Raw genomic sequence first — 21,124 nt, forward strand, 5'->3', positions numbered from 1 at the left:
GTCACTTAGCTGAGAAGAGTGACCTAGTAATGAGTAAATGCAGCAGCCCTGGCGTAAATCCAGCTCCCAGTTACAAACCCTGTGGCGTGAGACACAAAAGTGCCTACTCAGGGTCATATGTCCAAGCAGGGACTAGCACTTGGATATTTTCGTTTAATATCCCGTTTTTTAGAACCATTTGTAGTTTCCCACCTTTCTAATCAAATTCTTTTGTGGGGAAGGGACAGATAAGGTCTTGTCCCAAACCCTCAGTGTGTGAAGCAGATAAGGATTCAGGGCCTTGGTCAGATTGGAGGTGGGGGCTTCGATGTGCTCTGGCTTGTGTCCTCCTCCCTAGAGGCACCCCTTTCAGGATCTAAGGCCTTCCAGTGGTTTGAGTGTACCACTGTGGTGGAAACCTTTTTTTTAACCCTCTTGTTTCTTTCTGACTTTTTAAGCATGTATCTTTCTGTCTGCCAGGGTTTCAAGTAAAGATGTTTTGTTTCTTCTGGGGTAATTTTGCCCGGTGACAGTATGAGAAAGCGTTCCCTGTGCTTTGGTCCATACAGTTGAAGATTTGCCCACTTCTCATATTATCTGATTTATAACATGACAAACAAAGCTTTTGAAGTATTTAAGGCACTGACATAATGTTTGATTTGGTTTTATCCACTTCATTTGCCATGCTAATATTATTTTTGGAATTGTAATTACTTTCTATGACTGTTTTCTTGGGTTTGAACCAGCTGAATGAAATAACATGTTTGGCTTTTGTTCAGCAACCGAAACTATAACCTTTTATTATGCAAAAACATCTCTATTTGCTGGCATCATCTTTAATAATATCAGCATTTCCTAGGCATAAGTGTAGTTTTAATTACTTTCATAGAGCAAGCAGATGGAGCATAGAATTTTTTGCTTTGTCAGTCTAATTCATCGTCTATTATCAGAGTCTTGAGAAACAAAACCATTAGTAGAGTCAGCTATTCGAGACTATACTTTTCACTTTTAAAGGGTTTTCTTTACGGAGAGAGCTCAGGTACAGTAGTTTCTTTAATTCCAAAGGAACTAACGCCACCTTTTCTAAGAGGGAAAACTCATTCATAATCCATCTTTTTAAAATAACATCTCTTTCTGGGCTTCCCTGCTGGCTCAGATGTAAAGAATCTGCCTGCCAATGCAAGAGACTCAGGTTCAATTCCTGGGTTGGGAAGACCCCCTGGAGAAGAGATTATCTACCAACTCCAGTATTCTTGCCTGGAAAATTCCAGAGGAGCCTGGTGGGCTATAGTCCATGGTGTCACAAAGAGTCAAACACCACTGTGTGACTAACACTTTCACTTTCTGAAATCTACTATCAATTTTATAACTTTTCCATTTATCCACCTCAAAACAACTTGTCCCATCAGTAACAGAAGTGACACTCATATTTTTTTCTTTTAAAAAGGCTATGTAGCATCTTCTCATAAAAGCACTTCCTCTGTTTTTACTTGGATTCAGTTCAGTTCAGTTCAGTCACTCAGTCGTGTCCGATTCTTTGTGACCCCATGAATCGAAGCACACCAGGCCTCCCTGTCCATCACCAACTCCCGGAGTTCACTCAGACTCATGTCCATCGAATCGGTGATGCCATCCAGCCACCTCATCCTCTGTCGTCCCCTTCTCCTCCTGCCCCCAATCGCTCCCAGCATCAGAGTCTTTTCCAATGAGTCAACTCTTCACATGAGGTAGCCAGAGTATTGGAGTTTTAGCTTTAATATCAGTGCTTCCAATGAACACCCAGGACTGATCTCCTTCAGAATGGACTGGTTGGATCTCTTTGCAGTCCAAGGGACTATCAAGAGTCTTCTCCAACACCACAGTTTAAAAGCGTCAATTCTTTGGCACTCAGCTTTCTTCACAGTCCAACTCTCACATCCATACATGACTACTGGAAAAACCATAGCCTTGACTAGACGGACCTTTGTTGGTAAAGTAATATCTCTGCTTTTCAATATACTGTCTAGGTTGGTCATAACTTTCCTTCCAAGGAGTAAGCATCTTTTAATTTCCTGGCTCCAATCACCATCTGCAGTGATTTTAGAGCCCCCCAAAATAAAGTCTGACACTGTTTCCATTGTTTCCCCATCTATTTGCCATGAAGTAATGGGACCAGATGCCATGATCTTCATTTTCTGAATGTTGAGCTTTAAGCCAACTTTTTCACTCTCCTCTTTCACTCTCATCAAGAGGCTTTTTAGTTCCTCTTCACTTTTTGCCATAAGGGTGGTATCATCTGCATGTCTGAGGTTATTGATATTTCTCCCGGCAATCTTGATTCCAGCTTGTGCTTCTTCCAGCCCAGTGTTTCTCATGATGTACTCTGCATATAAGTTAAATAAGCAGGATTACTGCAATTGGGATTGATTCCTTTGAAATCTGTTTAATTGTTTCTTTCCTTTATATGTTTTCAGAACCATGTGCAGAGGAGAAAATTCCATCCTTGGACAATTAAAAGCAGAGAGTGAGTAACTGCTTTTCTTTTCCTGCATGGTTGTTTCTTGGGACACATTGGGATTAGTGTTTTTACAGTGTGGTTATAGAACTCTTCACAAAAGATAGCCCACAAAATGCTTAGCAGAAATAAATTACTTATTTTCACTAAACTGTCTAAACAGTTGTTCAAATGAAGCCATCACAGCATGAGATGCATAGGTGATAGAAATGAGAGTATTTTTATAAATTTTTTAAAACTTTTTACACTTTTTATTTTTTTTTTGGCCATACCTTGCATCCTTTGGGTTCTTAGCTCCCTAACCAGGGGTAGAATGCAAACCGTCTGTGGTGGAAAGCTGAGTCTTAACCACTGGATGGCTGAGGAAGTCCCTATTTTTACAGTTTTTATAATTTATTTTTATTTACTTATAGTAATTGTTTTTATAAGAAGTGGGATTTGTAAGGCACCTCAAAAGACCCCACGTGTATACCTATGGCTGATTCACACTGATGCATAGCAAAAACCAAGACAATATTGTAATTATACTACAATTAAAAATTAAATATAAATTTAAAAAAATGACTTCATATGTATCTTCTCCTGTGATCCCTCACCACAGTCCTAGAAAGTAAACAGAAAGGGGTCATCTTGGCTTTAAGGATGAGTTGGTCAACAAGTATGTACATGGCCTCCTGTGTGCGTGCATGCTAAGTCGCTTCTTTGCAACCCTATGGACTGTAGCCCACCAGGCTCCTCTGTTCATGGGATTCTCCAGACAAGAATTCTGGAATGGGTACCTATTTCCTTCTCGAGGGAGTCTTCCTGACCCAGGGATTGAACCCAGGTCTCCTGTATTGCAGGCAGATTCTTTACATCTGAGCCGCGAGGGAAGCCCCATGGCATAGTAGGGACACCCCCAAATCCACTCCTAAATAAAAGCAACAAAAATGCTTGCAAAAATTGTCAAAAATCAACTTCTGCAGAACTTGGGAAATTAACCAAGGGCATGTAACAATTTGTTTATTCAAGAAGGACAGCAGAATCTTGGTAAAAGCAGACAGCTTTTTAATTTGCCATGTGTCCATCCCCTTCTCCTCAGTTCCATAGAAGCCTTGAGAACCAACTCACCATCACTGAGAAAGGAAACCCATAGCCTGCCAGCTACTGGGAGGAGCCTAATAGGTTGAAACTTCCTACTTCCCACAATCCTCAGAGAATAGTCATAATTTGACCTGACAGACAGTTCGAAAGACTTTAAAATAGCTAGTTTAACTATGTTAAAAAAAACTGAAGGAAATAAATCTAAGGAACTAAAGAGAGGTATAAAAACAATCACTCTCCAAATAGAGACCATAAAAACTAAAAATTTTTAATAATAATCAAATATAAGTTGAAATAAAATGTACATTAGAGATTCCAGTAGCATACTGGAGTACGCAGATAAATCAACAAACTTAAAGATAAATCAATTGAGATTACCCAGTCTGAGGAGCAAGAAAAAAAAAAGAATGCAGAAAAATGAATGTGGCATTTAGAATAGCCCCTGTTGTTGTTCAGTCAGAGTCGTGCTGACTGTTTGTGACCCCACGGATTGTAGCACACCAGGCTTCCCTCTCTTTCACCATCTCCTGGAGCTTGCTCAAACTCATGTCCACTGAGTCAGTAATGCCATCCAACCATGTCATTCTCTGTCACCCCCTTCTCCTCCTGCCCCCAATCCTTCCCAGCATCAGAGTCTTATCCAATGAATCAGCTTTTCTTGAAAAAGAACAAATGGGAGGATTCACACTCTCAATTTTAGAACTTACTATAAACCTACAGTAATAAACCAGTGTGACACTGATATAAGGATAGACATGTAGGTCATAGGAGTAGAACTGAGAATATAGAAATAAACTCCTATGACTGTGAACACTTGAATTTCAACAAGGGTTTCAGGACAATTGCATGTCCTGAAATGGTGTTTGAACAACTGGATATTCACATACAAAGGGATGAAGTTGGGCCTTATACCACATACAAAAAAAATAAGTCAAAATGAATCAGGACCTAAAATGTAAAAACTCTTAGAAAAAAACGTAGACAAAAATCATTCTGACATTGTATTAACATAGGTTTCTTGGCTTTACAACAAAAGTATAAAAATAGATTAAGTTGGATTTATCAGACATAAAAGCTTTTATGTTCCAATGGACACTATCAAGGAACTGGGAAAAAAAAGACTGAAAAAGATGTTTACAAATCTTATATCTGATAAGGGATTCATATCCTAAATACACAAAGAACATTTACAAGTCAACAATAAAGAGATAATCCAATTAAAAATGGGCCAAGAATCTAAACAGACATTTCTCTAAAGAAGATATACAAATGGCCAATAAACATATGAAAAGATACTCAACATTATTAGTCATTAGAGAAATTCAAGTAAAATTCGTAAGATACAACTTCATATCCCCTAAGATGGCTATGATTTAAGACATAAAAAAGATAATGATGAGAATATGAAGATTTTAGAATCCTCATACATTGCTGTTGGGAATTCAAAATGATGTGGACTCTTTGGAAAGCAGTTTGGTAGTTCCCCAAAAGTTAAACATAGAGCTAACATGCACTCAGTTACTCAGTTGTGGCCCACTCTTTGCAACCCCATAGACTGTAGGCTTGCCAGGCTCCTGGAATTTTCCAGGCAAGAATTCTGGAATGGATTGCCATTTCCTTCTGTAAGAGTTACCATATAACTTAGCAATTCTGCTCCATTGAATATACCCAAGAGAATTGAAAACACGCTCACACAAAAACAAAGGAAGGAAAATAAAACAACCAAAAGAAAACTACTACTCCTTTGTTGGAGCAGATTCCCAATGCCAGAAATGCCAGAAAAAACTGACTCTTGTGGCCAAATATAGGCAAATATAATGGGTATGGCTTTTATTTTCAGAGTAATTAAAATACCTTAAAATTGGATAGTGGTGATGATGGTACAACTTTGTGAATATACCTTTTTTTAAAAAGACACTGAATTGCATACTTTAAAGAGGCAAATTTTATGGCCAGTGGATTTTTCAAATGATTTGGAAGCCATAAGAATAATGAATTAAGCCTTTAAGACTATATAATTTTAAACTTATCTATTTCTGTTTAGTATTCAGTGATTTTTCACAAATGGTCTCCTCAATCTAAAAATCTTGAGAAAGAACTTTGGACATAAGACATGTACATCACCAATAATAAATACTTTCAAAAGTTGAATCTAATTTTATCCAGGACATAAATTTACCAGGGGCTTCCCTGGTGGCTCAGTGGTAAAGAATCCACCTGCAGTGCAGAAGACGGAGGAGATGCGGATTTGATCCCTGGGTCAGAGAGGCCCCTTGGAGGAGGGCATGGTAACCCCCTGCAGCAGTCTTGCTGTGAAAACCCAGTGGACAGAGAGAGGAGCCTGGTGGGCTACAGTTCATAGCGTCACAAAGTCATACACGACAAGCAACTGAGCGCTCATGCACACAGATTTATCAGAGCATTACCCTATCTCTAGGGTAGTGGCTTAAAATGAAGTTGATAGTGAATGAGTAAGGTTCTAAAAGATCTATTGATAAGATCAAAATCAGGGGACTTCTCCAGTGGTTAAGACTCTGTGCTTCCACTGCAGGGGTGAGGGTTGATCCCCGAGCAGGGAATGAAGATCCCACATACCATATGGTGTGGCAAAAAAAAGCATGAAATTAAAAGTAGATAAAATGGATGCATCTTTAAAAAAGAAATAAAATCAGGACAGTCATTCAGTAATGACAGTGGCTAGGAAAAATGCAAAGGTGAGGTTATAGGAGAATAAAAAGTCAGAACAAGACTATTATTTAGTTTCTCAATCACAAAAATATCCTGAGCTTATTATAAAGCATTTCCTTTGACTCTGGACTTTTTTTCTTCCTTTGCCTATTCAGGGGAAAAATTGGATTTTAGCATAAGAAGTAATTTCAATGTTAAGCCCTCTTACAAAACGAGTTCCAAGTACCCTGGGAACAAGTCAAAATCAGGCATCTCTGTGGGGGAAACGCTCATACTCTAAACATGGAAGAATAGATTAATTACATAATGCCCCTTTTTGAGGTGCAGTGTTGTATTGTTGGCTTTGTTTTTGTAAAAGTATAGTGGGTTTTAAATACATGAACTAACTAATCTCTAATTGGATAGAGAACTGTCATTTTCTCCTGTTTCAGTTCTTTAGAAATAACAAAACTGCTGCTACGAATATGTTAGAATTCCTGAAAAGAAAACCAGCTGTGATTAGTGTATAATTTTGTGATATGCTAATCTTCAGGGATTTAGTGTTTAACTTAAAGCATTTCTTTATCATTTTTTGTAATTGTTGTGAATTATGGCATTTTAGCAGCCAATTTAGTATAATTTAACACAAGGTCTAGAGGTATTCAATCAGGATTAGAAATGTACATATAAGAAGTGCTTGTTTAAGCAGCAAACGCCTGTAACAACTCCAAGTCCTTTCACAAAATGTCCTGATAAACTTAGAGTCTATTGTATCAGATTTCTCATCTTTCAAGCTATATCTGCACCAGCGTTCACAATAGATATGTCTTGGGGGGCCTATATAAAACTCCAGATTCTCAAATACCTCCATGACATGTACTTTGGAAGCCCCCATGATTATTTTCTGCCTATTGCTCTTTATTAATACCTGTCATGCTCCTGGCTTTCTCACGTTTTATTCAGAAGACACTGTTTCAGCATATTCTCACACCACAAGTTAACATCACCAACATTGTTACTCTGTTGAGTCAGTTTCCTTCACCAAATAACATACACTCAACTGTACTTTGCAGGTTCCCCGGCCCACATTCAACCAACCGCAGATTGAAAATATTTGAGGGAAAAAAAACTAGAAAGTTCCAAAAGGCAAAACTTGAATTTGCCGCAAGCAGGCAACTATTCACGTTAACACCTACATTGTATGAAATATTGTAAATAGTCTAGAGATGATTTAAGGTGTACAAGAGGATGTGTGTACATCACATGGAAATGGTGTACGACTTTATATTAACATAAAGGACTAGAGTAGGGCAGATTTTTTCATCCTTGGGGATCCTGGAACCAGTACCCTGTGGATACTGAGGGATGACTGTACTGGCCGAAGTAATTTCTCAGTTTTCTTCTCACAAGAGTGGGTAGTGGATCTGTTCACCTCTTTTGACAGGACACAACATATCTACTTTCTAACTTGGAACCCTTATCTTCATTTTGGTCCCTGTGACTGGTATTCACCCTGAGCTTTCTTTTCAAAGGCATTTTTCATAAAGAAATAAAGATGTCTGCCACTCCATAGGAATTATTTCATAGCAAGGGTGAATGGGGAGTAGGTATGGAGTGTGGCCTGTGAGGCTTTTGATGCATGCCCATCAGCCTTTTTTCATTGGCACAAGGGTTTCAGACCCATCTTATACATTCCCATAACTAGCCAGGCAATCAACCATTTCCTCAAGGAACTTATATTTTGCTCCCCAGTTGCTCAGCTGGTAAAGAACCCACCTGCCAAAGCAGGAGATGCAACAGACAAGGGTTCAGTCCCTGGGTCAGAAAGATCTCCTGGAGAAGGAAATGACAATCTGCTGGAGTATTGTTGCATGGAAATTTCCATGGACAGAGGAGCCTGCAGGCTACAGTCCATGAGGCTGCAAAGAGTAGGACACAACTGACTAGCCAGAAACCAAATTCTGGGTGGGAGGTATGATCATTGCTGCTGGGATATTACTGCTGTAGGCTCTTTGCCTGCACATTATCTATCTGTGCATCTATCTATCATCTAATCTCCATACTGATACAATTTCAGTCCCATGCCACAGGATTCCTTCTTGCCATCTCTCTATTTTTTTAACTTCTTTATCTCACAATAAGAAACCTACTTCTATTTTCTATAATATATATATATTTCCTCAGTCTTAGAATACACAGAAATTGCTAGCCCAACTACTATGAAAAATATATCTCACTAGAATCCAGTATTTATTTATAGTTCTTTTTGTCTTTAGCCTAAGAGTATATATCATCAAGAGCTAGTGTTTTTAATTTGGTTTTAATTTGAAAAGCAGTTAGGTTCACTTGCTTTAGTTTGTATTTCATTTGGGGTTCTTTTTTCCTGTATCTTTCCTGATTTTTATTTTTCTTTTTTGAGTGTATGCAATAGACTTCCCATAGTAAGAACTATACAAAAGACAGACATGCTTAGACAGGCGCCACTCCACTATACCTCCTTTCGGCTTCTTCCCACTGTCTTTCTCACCCTAATCTACTCACCCTCTACTGGTAACAAATTTTTTCAATTTCTAAGTTATTTGGGCTGTGTTTCTTTTTGTACAAATGAGCAGAAACATGTATATTTTCTTATTTCTCCAAATCTCTTTCATAAGAATAACATACCACATATTCTTTTGTGTATTTGCTCTTTTTAAATTTACGCCCCATCCTGGAAATCACTCTGAATCAGTTCATAGAGAGTTTCAATCCTTTCTGCCTCTGCACAGTCCCCTGTGTACAGATTGGCCATAGTTAATCCAGTCATTCTCTGTGTGAGCATTTAGGTTATCTTCAGTATTTTTCAATTACAATAATATAATTAGTAGCTTTGTGTACATACGTTCTTATTGGTTGGAAATGCATATTTAGGGTAAGTTTCTAGAATGGAAATGCTGGGCTGTAGATAATTTTGTTGGATATTGACAAATTCCCCTCCAAGTTTATACCAGTTTGCACTCTCAGCATCAATGCAAGAGGGAGCTTACTTCAACCGAGTTGCAACAACAGAATATATTATCTTTCTTTCTTTTTTTTTGGTCAGTCTCATAGGTTAAAAAAATGGTTTCTCAGTATAGTTTTAATTTGCATTTCTATTAATTATGAGTGAAGATGACTGTCTTTTCAAATGTATCTTTTAGTCTGTTTGACTTGTCCATGTCTTTTACCTGTTTTTCTATGAAGACTTTCATCTTTTTCTCACTTCAGTTCTTTTTAAAAGTATTTATTTGTTGTGGCTGTGCTAGGTCTTCAGTGCCTTGCACGTCCTTTCTTTAGTTGCAGCGAGTGGGGTCTTCTCTTGCTGCAGAGCACGGGCTCTAGGGCTTCCGTGTTGCAGCGTGCAGTCTCAGAAGTGGCGGCTCTGGGGCTCTAGGGCGTAGGCTCAGCGGTCGTGGCACCCTGGTTTCCTTGTTCTGCAGCAGGTGGAATCTTCCTGGTACAGGGACTGAACCCTTGTCCCCTGCATTGGAAGGTAGATGCTTAACCACGGGATCACCAGGGAAGTCCTTTACCTTTTGTTTTTGCTTATTGTGTTTTGTGTCATGCAAATGAGTTTGTTTTGTTTTGTTTAGCCAACATTATTGATCTTTTCTTTTATTGCCTCTAGATAGTTATGAGCGTCCCCTACACTCAGGTTACCAGGAATTCACTCGATTTTCTTCTAACACCTGTATGGGTTTACATGCTTACATTTTCATCTCTGATTTATTTAGAGTTTTTATGGGAGGAATGGGAGGAATGTATATAATTTTTATCTCTTTCAAAGAGCTATGCAATTATACTAGCACCTTTTCTTAAAAAGCCCTTTTCCTAGAGCTACAACCTTTATCATATGCAAAATTTTCATATTTACGTGGATCTGTTTCTGGACTTTCAATTTCAGACACTGGTTTGGCTGTCTATGTACCAGTTCTGCACTGTTTTAATTATACAGACTTTATAGTATGTGTTAATATCAGATATGGGAAGGGTTATCTATAAATGGAAGAACCTCTATATATTACCTGTGAAAAAATTTCCTTCCAAGATACCTAAATGTAATAGGTTCACTGAGTAATATCAACAGCAAAATAGAAAACATAAGTAATACCTGGAAACTTCAGTAAATGAAACATGAACTACCATTGATTCTATCAGCGTGCTTCACATTCTCTTATAAAAATTTATATTCTCCTTCTATAAGAATCTGTGATGCTTTGGTTCCACTCCATTTATTCTTAGTATCACACTTAGCTTATCCAGGACAACTGCTGTGTGAGAGGGGGACCATAAAATCTCATGACTAACACTCACGCCAGAGTAATGATTATGGGTTGATTTGATATGGAATACAGTTCTTATCACATAAATGACCTTCACACAATGAGAGGGCTACATTTTAAAGTACAAACCTGGTACTTCTTGCTCTGAAATAAATTCTCCAAGGTCAAACGTACTTAGGATTTTTTTGTTTCCCTGATTTCAATGCTTTAGAAAGAGGGATGTTATTTAACTGCCAACATTTTTACTTACCCAAAGTCTGTAAAATTTTCACTGCTGCTTTGCCCTGAGTTTGCTACTAAGTATGTATATACATCAAATAGTTTGGGCTCACATCTTGCATCTGATTTAAACAGCAGCAGGTGTTGGGACTTCCCCTGGTGGTCTGGTGGTTAAGAATCTGCCATCTCAACCCTCTTACACTGTTGGTGGGAATGCAAACTAGTACAGCCACTATAGAGAACAGTGTGGAGATTCCTTAAAAAAATGGAAATAGAACTGCCTTATGACCCAGCAATCCCACTGCTGGGCATACACACCGAGGAAACCAGAATTGAAAACCAGAATTGAAAGAGACACGTGTACCCCAATGTTCATTGCAACACTGTTTATAATAGCCAGGTCATGGAAACAACCTAGATGTCCATCAGCAGACAGATAAGAAAGCTGTGGTATATATACACAATGGAATACTACTCAGCCATTAAAAAGAATGCATTTGAATCAGTTTTAATGAGGTGGATGAAACTGGAGCCTATCATACAGAACTAAGTAAGTCAGAAAGAAAAACACCAATACAGTATATTAACGGATATATATGGAACTTAGAAAGATGGTAATGATGACCTATATGCGAGACAGCAAAAGAGACACAGATGTATAGAACAGACTTTTGGACTCTGTGAGAGAAGGTGAGGGTGGGGTGATTTGAGATAATAGCATTGAAACATGTATATTATCATATGTGAAGTAGATCGCCAGTCCAGGTTCAATGCATGAGACAGGGTGCTCAGGGCTGGTGCACTGGGATGATCCTGAGGGATGGGCTGGGGAGGGAGGTGGGAGGGACAGTCAGGATGGGGAACACATGTACACCCATGGCTGATTCATGTGAATGTATGGCAAAACCCACCACAATATTGTAAAGTAATTAGCCTCCAATTAAATATTTTTAAATGGCAAAAATAATAAATAAAATAAAATTGGATTAAAAAAAAAAAAGAATCTGTCATCCAATGCAGGAGATGCGGGTTTGATCCCTGGTTGGGAAACTAAGATCCCACATGCTGCAGAGCGACTAAGCCCATGTACTGCAACTAATAAGCTCACGAGCCACAAACAGAGAGAAGCCCACACACTGCAATGAAAGAAATCCCACAAGATACAGTGAAGATCCCGAGTATTGCAACTAAGACCTGATGCAGGCAAATAAGTAAATTTTTAAAAATAACAGAATAAACAGCAGCAGGTGTCAACCCAGACAGATGCAAATCTTAGGTTGTCCCACTGTGGCTATACTTCAATTATCACTCTTCAGTAGTTAATCAAGAAATCTTTAAAATAAAATGTTCATATTTGAATTTATTTGGGGATCACCTAGCATTGGGGATTCATAGAAATCACTTCAGTAAGATATTTTGAAATTATATCTCCATTTATATTAACAATATAGAAGTCTTCAGAAAGTAAAAATAGATCGTAGATGCATTCTAAAATTATGTACAGACACATACACATATATGTTATGCAATCTATTCTTAACCTGTTGAAGTGGTATATTTGTTTCGAAAGACAGTAAAATCTAAGATACCTTTATTGAGCTTGGTCATATTAATTTTAGTGATTTCTTGTTTAATTTACAGTTGGCAATCAGTGGATAAATTATATCTCCTTCTGTGGTCTTAGAACACATGCAGAGCTTGAAGGAAACTTAGTCACTGAACTTATCTATGTCCACAGCAAGTTGCTAATTGCTGATGACAACACTGTTATTATTGGTAAGTACTTGGTCTCTAATTGTGTTCCTTGTCAGTTGACTTACCTCATGCAAAAAAATCATTCTTTTTATTCCTTTGAAGCTTCCTTTGCAGTTGAGAGTATCAGTATCTAAAACATTCCTGAAGCAATCTTTTTCACTTATGTCCTTCCTAATCCCTGTTTTTATCTGTGAAGCAACAGAGGCCCAGAACAATTAAATGGCCATTGTGCAAATTACAGTGTCCAGAGACAGCAGTCTAACCCAGCAGTGCAGCAATCAGTCTGTGCTCATTAATTCTTTATTATTCCCCTTTTAAAAACAAGTACCTAGATTTCAGGGCTGGAAGGGAGAGGTTTGGGAAGGGAAGTGTGTCATAAGTGAGTACCTGGTGGCCTGGCCGTACTTCGTATGTGCTCCCACCACATCCAGCTAACCATTACCTCAGACCCAAGGTTTTTGCAAGAGTCAGGATCGGAAGGATGTTAAAATATCACTGCACCTATGCTTGGAGCTTCCCTGGTGGCCCAGTGGTAAAGAACTGGCCTGCCAATGCAGGAGATAGTGGGTTTGATCCCTGGATTGAGAAGATCCCTTGGGGAAGGAAATGGCAACCCACTCCAGTATTCTTGCCTGGGAAATCCCATGGACAGAGGAGCCTGCCAGGCTACAGTCCACGGGGTCACAAAAGAGTTAGATGCAACTGAGCAACTATCCAACATCAACAACAATGTCTATGCTTACCATTTTTCCCCTGGAGTCAGTATTTTGAGTGTTACTAATCCGACGTGCTGCGATTCATGGGGTCGCAAAGAGTCGGACACAACTGCGTGACTGAACTGAACTGAACTGAATCAGGGTACAAAGTAGACCAGCTTGTGTAGTAATAATACAATATAGCCCTAGACTAAGGTCTGCAGTCTTTTCCTGCAGCCCTCACCCCATGACAGATTCAGAGGTGTTACTGGTTGTACTTCTACCCAGATTAGAACAGCTTGCTGAGAACGGTGGGTTTGCAGCTCCATTCTTTTGTACACCCGGAAAGCTTCATTTTCCCATCGTGGGGTTGGTTTGCCTTCTAATATCATGTTACATGAACACTGAAAGGTCAAAATGAGAAAATGAGTATTAATAACCAGTCAGATAAATGAACTGACAAGGGTGAGGGGATGTTACTTAAGAGATATGCTGTGTCCCACTGTTGGGCATTCCACTCATCTGTTTTAAATGAAATGTAGTTTCTCAGCTATAAGACATCTATTCTTTAAGAAACTAAATGTCATGGAGTGTTCTGGAAAAAAAATGACAATATATATGCCTTTTCCATTTCTATCCTCCATTGAGAAAAGAAAGAAAAATCTCATACCTAGGAGTAATTAGACTGTCTTCTCTGGAACATGATTTGAAAAGAAAAGCAGTTCTGAAGCCAGAAAATATGTAGACAGTGTGGTGATACACACACACACACACACACACACACACACACACACACATTCTTTCAATACTTACTGGGCCTTTAAGAGAAAAATCTTGTGTCTTCAATCTCTTGCCCAGTAGGGATCGGAGCTGTTTAAGGATTCATTTCTTCCCCATCTCCCCTAATAAACAAGTTTTCTCTTATTTCCCCAAGCTATTCTTGTCTTTGCCTCTTTAGAAGCTAATCTCAGAATATTTTTATATTCAAATTGACAGTGACAATAAGGAAAGCGAAAATACTGATGCTTGTTGAAATGGAAAAACAAACAAACAAAGCCAGATAGAGGTCGGTTGATCTCTTTAGGGAGATTTCAGAATTCTTGAAGTAAAAATTGACAGCTATAAATATTTTCCTTTTAAAAGTCTTTTTGACTTTCAACCTGCTTTACTTTTACATCAAGTATAAATGCAAAGTAGTTTTTAGTATTTGAGTTAAATAAATCTGTAGGGCTTTTGACTTACTTTATAGAAAGGTCTTTAAACTCTCAAAGGCTACAATTTATTTAGACTAGCAATAATTGATCCTTTTTGCATACAGTTGTTACCTACTTTCTTGAAACTGAAGATGTGACCTTGGGAGTAGGAAGAAGTCTCACTTGCTAGTCTTTAGGGGCTGGATTTCTTTTTCTTCTTCCCCAAGGGCAGGACAGATTTTCCTCTGGAAAATCCATGGAAAAATCCATGTGTACTTTTGTTCTTTTCACCTCTGTGGGAACTCTGGAAGAAAGAGACTTGTTGTTGCTGCTCTTAGACATTTGGCCTGTTTAAGTTCATAACACAGAGAACAATGTTTAAAGTTCTCAAAGAGGAACTTGAGAAATTAGGTTGAGGATATTTTACAGGTGTTAAGTCATTAAGAGCTTAAAAGAAGTTAGAGTAACCTGTAATTAAATTTTCTAACATGTCAGACTTACACCAGAATTACTGAATAATCTATCATAAGAAAAATGACTAAATAGTTTATCCTTAATTTTTCTTCACAAGGAAATACTTGGTTTCGCACACTGAGATCTCTTTCATGTATAGCTTTAATTATGTCTTACCCCCAGTGGCCCTGTTGGTTCCAAAATCTGTGACCAAGTCCAGTTTTCTAATTCATCTTATTGACATGTAGCCAAACTAACAGTTATTGTATTTCCTAAATAAAACAAGGGTATCCTTAAGTAAAATTTAAGTCTATCCTGTTAACTAAATGAAATGATTTTTTTTTTCTTTCTTTTGGTTTCACTAATTCACTGCATGGGTTTCCCAGGGAGCACTAGTGGTAAAGAACCTGCCTGCCAATGCAGGAGACGTAAGAGACGCAGGTTCGATCCCTGGGTCGGAAGATCCCCTGGAGGAGGGCATGGCAACACACTCCAGTGTTATTACCTGGAGAATCCCATGGACAGAGGAGCCTGGCAGGCTACTGTGCACTGGGTCACAAAGAGTTGGACATAACCGAGGTGACTTAGCATGCACACATGCAATCCACTGCACATCACCATAGACACAAAACATGATCACACAGTGCCACTACCCCACCCACCTCAGGGACTACAGGGGAGGCAGTAGTGTTTCACCAAACACCAGAACCATTGGGATGGATACTGATGAACTGGTGCTGAGAGGCAGTCAGCAAGGGTGATATGTGGGAAACCCCATGGAGGGAATAGATCTCGGTGCTTAAAGGCAGGCTCGAGATAAGTGTCTGTAGTTGAAAGGCTACCCAGTAAGGAGTGAGTCCCATGGGTCTCAACCCTGACTGCCTTAGAATTGCCTAGTGGCTCTTTTTTGTGTGTGTTTTGTGGACTATTCTTTTTTAATTAATGTATTATTTATAGTAAATGGCACAAAACTTCAGTGTACAGCTTAGTGAATATTCACATATGTTTACATTTATGTAACCACCACCCAGAACAATATACAGAATATTTCCATCACTCTGATAGGAGTCTTCCTATCTCCACTCAGTTAATCAGATGTTTTCACTGTCACCACAGAACAATTTTGAACACAGATGGGTTTGAGTTCAGATAAATGGAACTGTCATTTGGGGGAAAGTTTATTCATGTCTGCAATTTACTTTCAAATAGATCCTCTCCCCCTGCAAAAGAAAGTTGGGTTAATTGATAAAAGAATGGAGTGATGTTAGGAGAAAATACTAATAATGCCTGGTTCCTACTTCTAGAAATTGTGATTAATTGGTCTGGCTTAGGGCCCAGATGTCAAGGTTTTTTTGCTTTCTGTTTTTGTTTTTGGCACCATTATCTTTTGAAAGCTTCCTAGGTGATGCTCCTGTGCAGCCAAGCTGAGAACTCCTGAACTGGAGGCACAGGGAACACAGGCGGTTAGAAGGTACTGAGTAGCCCGCTAAGGACTTCCCTGGAGGTCCAGTGGTTAAGACCCTGCACTTCCAATGCAGGGAGTATGGGTTTGATCCCTAGTGGGAGAGCTAGGATCCCATATGCCGCATGGTGCAACCAAAAATAAATAAGTGAATTAATTAAAACACATAGGCCTAAATAAGGGTAGAGTTGGTGTATTAGTTGTCTATTACTGCTGTAGCAAATGACCACAAACTTAGTGACTTGAAACAGCACAAAATTATTATCTGAAAGTTATGTAGGTTAGAAGTCCAACATAGATCTCACTGGGTTAAAATCAAGATGTCAGCAGGGCTGTGTTTCTTCTAGAATCCTCTCAGATGGAGCTAGTGTAAAGAACCTGCCTGCCAATGCAAGAGATGTAAGAGATGCAGGTTCGACCCCTGGGCCGCAACCCACCCTAGTATTCTTGCCTGGAGAATCTCATGGACAGAGGAGCCTGGTGGGCCACAGTCCTTGGGGTCACAAAGAGTAGGACAAAACTGAAGCAATTTAGCACAAAGGAGAATCCATTTCCTTGTCTTTTCCAGCTTTGAGTGGCCACCCTCAGTCCTTGTTTCGTGGTCCCTTTCTTCTGTCTTTGAAGGCAGCAATGTTACATCTCTGAAAGTCCTCCAAGTGTCAACCCATTCTTCTGTAACCACATCTCTCTCTGAATTCCCTTTACTTTTAAAGACTTATGTGATTATACCGAACACCTAGATAATCTAGGATAATGTCTTTATTTTTATGGTCAGCTGATTAGCACCATCTATTAATTCCATCTGCAGCCTTAATTCCCCTTTACCATGTAATATAACATACCAACTTTGGGTATTATGACATAGTCATCTCTAGGGGTCATTATTCTGTCTATCACAGGAGAATTAACAATTCTTAAACAAGACATTTAAAAAAAGCAAAATCACAAAGGAAATGACAGATAAATTTAACTGCATTAAAATTCAGAACTTTATTCATCAAAATATGCTATATAAGTAAAATAAAAAGATAAACCACAAACTGAAAGAAGAGTATTTGTGACGCACTTAATGCTCTTTGCAACCCCGTGGACTGTAGCCTACCAGGCTCCTCTGTCCATGGGGATTCTCCAGCCAAGAATACTGGAGTGGGTTGCCTTGCCCTCCTCCAGGGGATCTTCCCAACCCAGGGATCGAACCCAGGTCTCCTGCATTGCAGGTGGATTCTTTACCTTCTGAGCCACCAGGGAAGCCCATTCAAAACATATAAAGAACTAAATCAACAAGGAAAGACAATATCCAAAGAAAGATGGGCAGAGGAATTGTATAGGAGCACCCCCAAAAAGGACATATCTGAGTCCCATAATATTCGAAAGATGTTCATCCTCATTAATATGGTAATGAGGAAAAGAACAGGTTTTCAAAATACCAATTGGCAAAAATCAAAAACTAGACAGTCCAAGTGCTGGCAATACTAAGCAACACCAGGGACGCCACTCTTGTGTACAGAGCCCCGTGAAACTCCCACATGTGTACATCAGGAAACATATACACCACTATGTAGAACATAACTGTGTCTCATAGCAAAACTCTGGAAACAACCCAAACATCCATCAACAGTAGAATGAATAAATAGGTTTGTGGGTGCTCATTTAAGGAAAATAATGCATTATGATATGTATAAGATAAATCCCAAAGATATGATGTTGAATGAAAGAAGCCAGTCTCCAAAGATTATCTACTATATGGTTCTATTTACACAAATTAAAAATAAGCCCAAAGTAAACTTGTTTGTTCAGGAAAACATCATCCTAGCATGATGAACACAAAATTCTATATAAAGTTTCTCTCCTGGGAGGGGAAGGACTTCCACAGGAAGATAGCTGAGTTCTTCTAGAATGTGGTAATGTTCTGTTTTTCAGCTTGGGTAATAAATTTGATGATTTTCTAAAGTCATTACCTAAGTTGTACTTATAAGTTTTCATATACTCTTTTCTATTTTGCTATATTTCACAGTATTTAAAAAGTTCCTAATAACAGGCTTAGAAAAGGTCATTTTCCAAAAATTAAGTGGTTTTAAATTATCAAGACAATGTCCTAATAAACCAAGGGACTGCAGTCACCATAAAAATACAGAGTACATTTGTTGAAAACAATTCAAATTCTAAGGACTCACATAGAGTAACAGGTCAAAATTCCCCTTAGTGTCTCCTTCCCTTTGCCAGAAAGCACTCACCACCCTTAACTCTTGAGTGTGTATCTTCCTAGAGTCCTTGCCCATTCTTCTTCCTCATATTTTCTGTAGAAATGGGTTAATACTATAGCCTGCTGTTCTGAATTTGATTTTCAGAATATGGGAATGTTTAACAACAAAAAGGGAAATAATATTTGCCTCCATCAATATCTCATTTTTAGTATCTCATTTATTAAATTCATCTGAAGTTTTCTCTTCCCCTTCTCCACATTCCTAATAAGTAGAGGCCAACTCCGTTATCCTGGCTTCCCTGATGGCTCAGTGGGTAAAGAATCTGCCTACAGGGCAGGAAACAGGAGACGCAGGTTCCGTCTCTCAGTGTGGAAGATCCCCTGGAGGATTCCAGTATTCCTGCCTGGGAAATTTCATGGTCAGAGGAGCCTGGTGGGCTACAGCCCAAAGGGTCGCAAAGAGTCGAACATGACTGAGCGTGAGCGCAAGAGAAGCACAGCTCACTTATCCAGTGCGGTCGAGAGTGCCCTGGGAAACTGCTGACAGACCCTGGAAGTACAAGAAAACACACCCTCTAAGAATTCTAGTTCAGAATGCCAGCAATGCATTCCTCTGCTGGCGAGTGTGGGGCCCACAGTGCTGAGAGGGAGTCTAGGGGGACCGGTGTGAAAATGTGTGTGTGTGTGTGTGTGTGTGTGTGTGTGTGCGCGCGTGCGCGCGCGCCTGCTTCTCTGTGTAGAAGGCTTTCCAGAGGGCTCATTTGCTCAGGCTGCCAGACAGTGAAGAGCAATGTCTTCCCAATTCAGCAGCCCCGGCCCGACAGCGGCCTCTGCTGGGGACATGTGGTAGTGACGTCCCAGCACTGCTCGATCAGATGTCTGCCTCTTTGAGACCCCATGGACTGTATAGATGGAGAAGGAGCTGGCACCCTGCTCCAGTACTCTTGCCTGGAAAATCCCATGGATGGAGGAGCCTGGTAGGCTGCAGTCCACAGGGTTGCTAAGAGTCGGACACGACTGAGTGACTTCACTTTCACTTTCATGCATTGGAGAAGGAAATGGCAACCACTCCAGTGTTCTTGCCTGGAGAATCCTAGAGACGGAGGAGCCTGGTGGGCTGCCGTCTATGGGGTCGCACAGAGTCGGACACGACTGAAGCGACTTAGCAGCAGCAGCAGCAGCAGCAGGACTGTAAAGCCCGCCAGGCTCTTCTTCCATGAAATTTTCCAGACAAAAATAGTGGAGTGGGTTGCCATTTCCTACTCCAGGGGCTCTTCCCAACCCAGGGATGGAACCAGTGTCTCCTGCTTGGCAGGCGGATACTTTACCACTGAGCCACCTGGTAAGCCCCTAAGCAGCACTTGGGGGACCTTACTCCTCACCCCTGACAGTTCACACACCTGGGTAAGGGGCAGTTCACGCAGAGAGGAGGCTTCTTTGCTACATACGCTGCTGCTGCTAAGTCGCTTCAGTCGTGTCCGACTCTGTGCGACCCCACAGACAGCAGCCCACCAGGCTCCACTGTCCCTGGGATTCTCCAGGCAAGAACACTGGAGTGTGTTGCCAGTTCCTTCTCCAATGCGTGAAAGTGAAGTTTCTCAGTCATGTCCGACTGTTTGCAACCCTTTGGACTGCAGCCTACCAGGCTCCTCCGTTCATGGGAGTTTCCAGGCAAGAGAACTGGAGTGGGTTGCGAGGAGCCTGGCGAGCTACAGTCCATGGGGTCACAAAGTCACAACTGAAGTGGCTTTAGCAAGCATCCACGCATGCAATATTGTGGCAAATGGCAGTGAAGTCTCTTTAGGAGGAGCTGGCTTCCTCTCATGTCTAGCATCCTGCCATTTGGGCTAATACTTTCCACCCTGATGGCCCCATCACAGAGGGTAGCCCTGAGCTCCTTTCAACCTGACCCTTCTGCTCTGAGCCTGCAGAAGCAGTGGAGCGTGGGGCTAGAGCAAGAGGAGCAAGAAAGAAAAAGAGAATCAGCCAGGCCCTTCTGTAGTTTGTAGAATACCTCAAGGATTCAAAAGTGTGGATCCATGATGGTTAATGCAGAAAAAGTAACAATATATGACAGAGGAACGCAGAAGATACACATTGAATTAATATTCAAATACATGTGAAAGTTGACATTCTCAGCTCATTTGGATTTGAAAATAGAATGGAGAGAAGTTGATGCAGAAGCCATTGCTGTGCCTCTCAAGTGAGGCAAGAGAATGGAAACTCATAGCCACTAATGATAGTCTGTGTTTGAGAGTGGATTATATTGCTGTGAAGGTCTTCTTGGATTTTGACATTTATAATTATATGACCATGAGTTAAAGTCTGCAGAATTTAATTATTAAGTATAAAAGCTAACTGAACTGAACTGGTAAGCATTCTTGTTTCTTTGTGTGCTTAATGATTATATCAGTTAGAATCCCTTGAGCCACAAGATAGAAAATTCAGCTAGAGGTATGTGAAACAATAGAAAAGATAAGGGAAGAAGGTTAAGAAGTTCCAGAGTTGGCTAGTTCAGTGACTTAAAGACCCAGAATCTTTCTTCTTTCTGTTCTGCTGTCTTTACCTGTTTGTCCTCTTGGTTACAAAAGAGCTGCTGCAGCTCCTAGAATCATGCTTT

At 39.9% G+C, this 21,124-nt stretch overlaps 1 protein-coding gene across 19 annotated transcripts in view; it reads left to right on the forward strand.

The window, feature by feature from the left end:
* PLD1 (phospholipase D1) overlaps window positions 1-21,124 on the forward strand; it is a 284,818-nt gene that overhangs the window by 196,644 nt on the left and 67,050 nt on the right. For all 19 annotated transcript variants that reach the window (XR_011250438.1, XR_011250449.1, XR_011250462.1 and 16 more), the window contains 2 exons: window positions 2,433-2,482; window positions 12,385-12,519. Coding sequence is in view for 16 of the 19 variants with exons in the window: in XM_069560117.1 (XP_069416218.1) it covers window positions 2,433-2,482; window positions 12,385-12,519 (185 nt within the window). In the remaining 3 variants the exon portion in view is untranslated. The remainder of the gene's footprint in view (window positions 1-2,432; window positions 2,483-12,384; window positions 12,520-21,124) is intronic.

The sequence above is a fragment of the Ovis canadensis genome, chromosome 1, assembly GCF_042477335.2.
Source record: "Ovis canadensis isolate MfBH-ARS-UI-01 breed Bighorn chromosome 1, ARS-UI_OviCan_v2, whole genome shotgun sequence".
Classification (NCBI taxonomy): domain Eukaryota; kingdom Metazoa; phylum Chordata; class Mammalia; order Artiodactyla; family Bovidae; genus Ovis; species Ovis canadensis.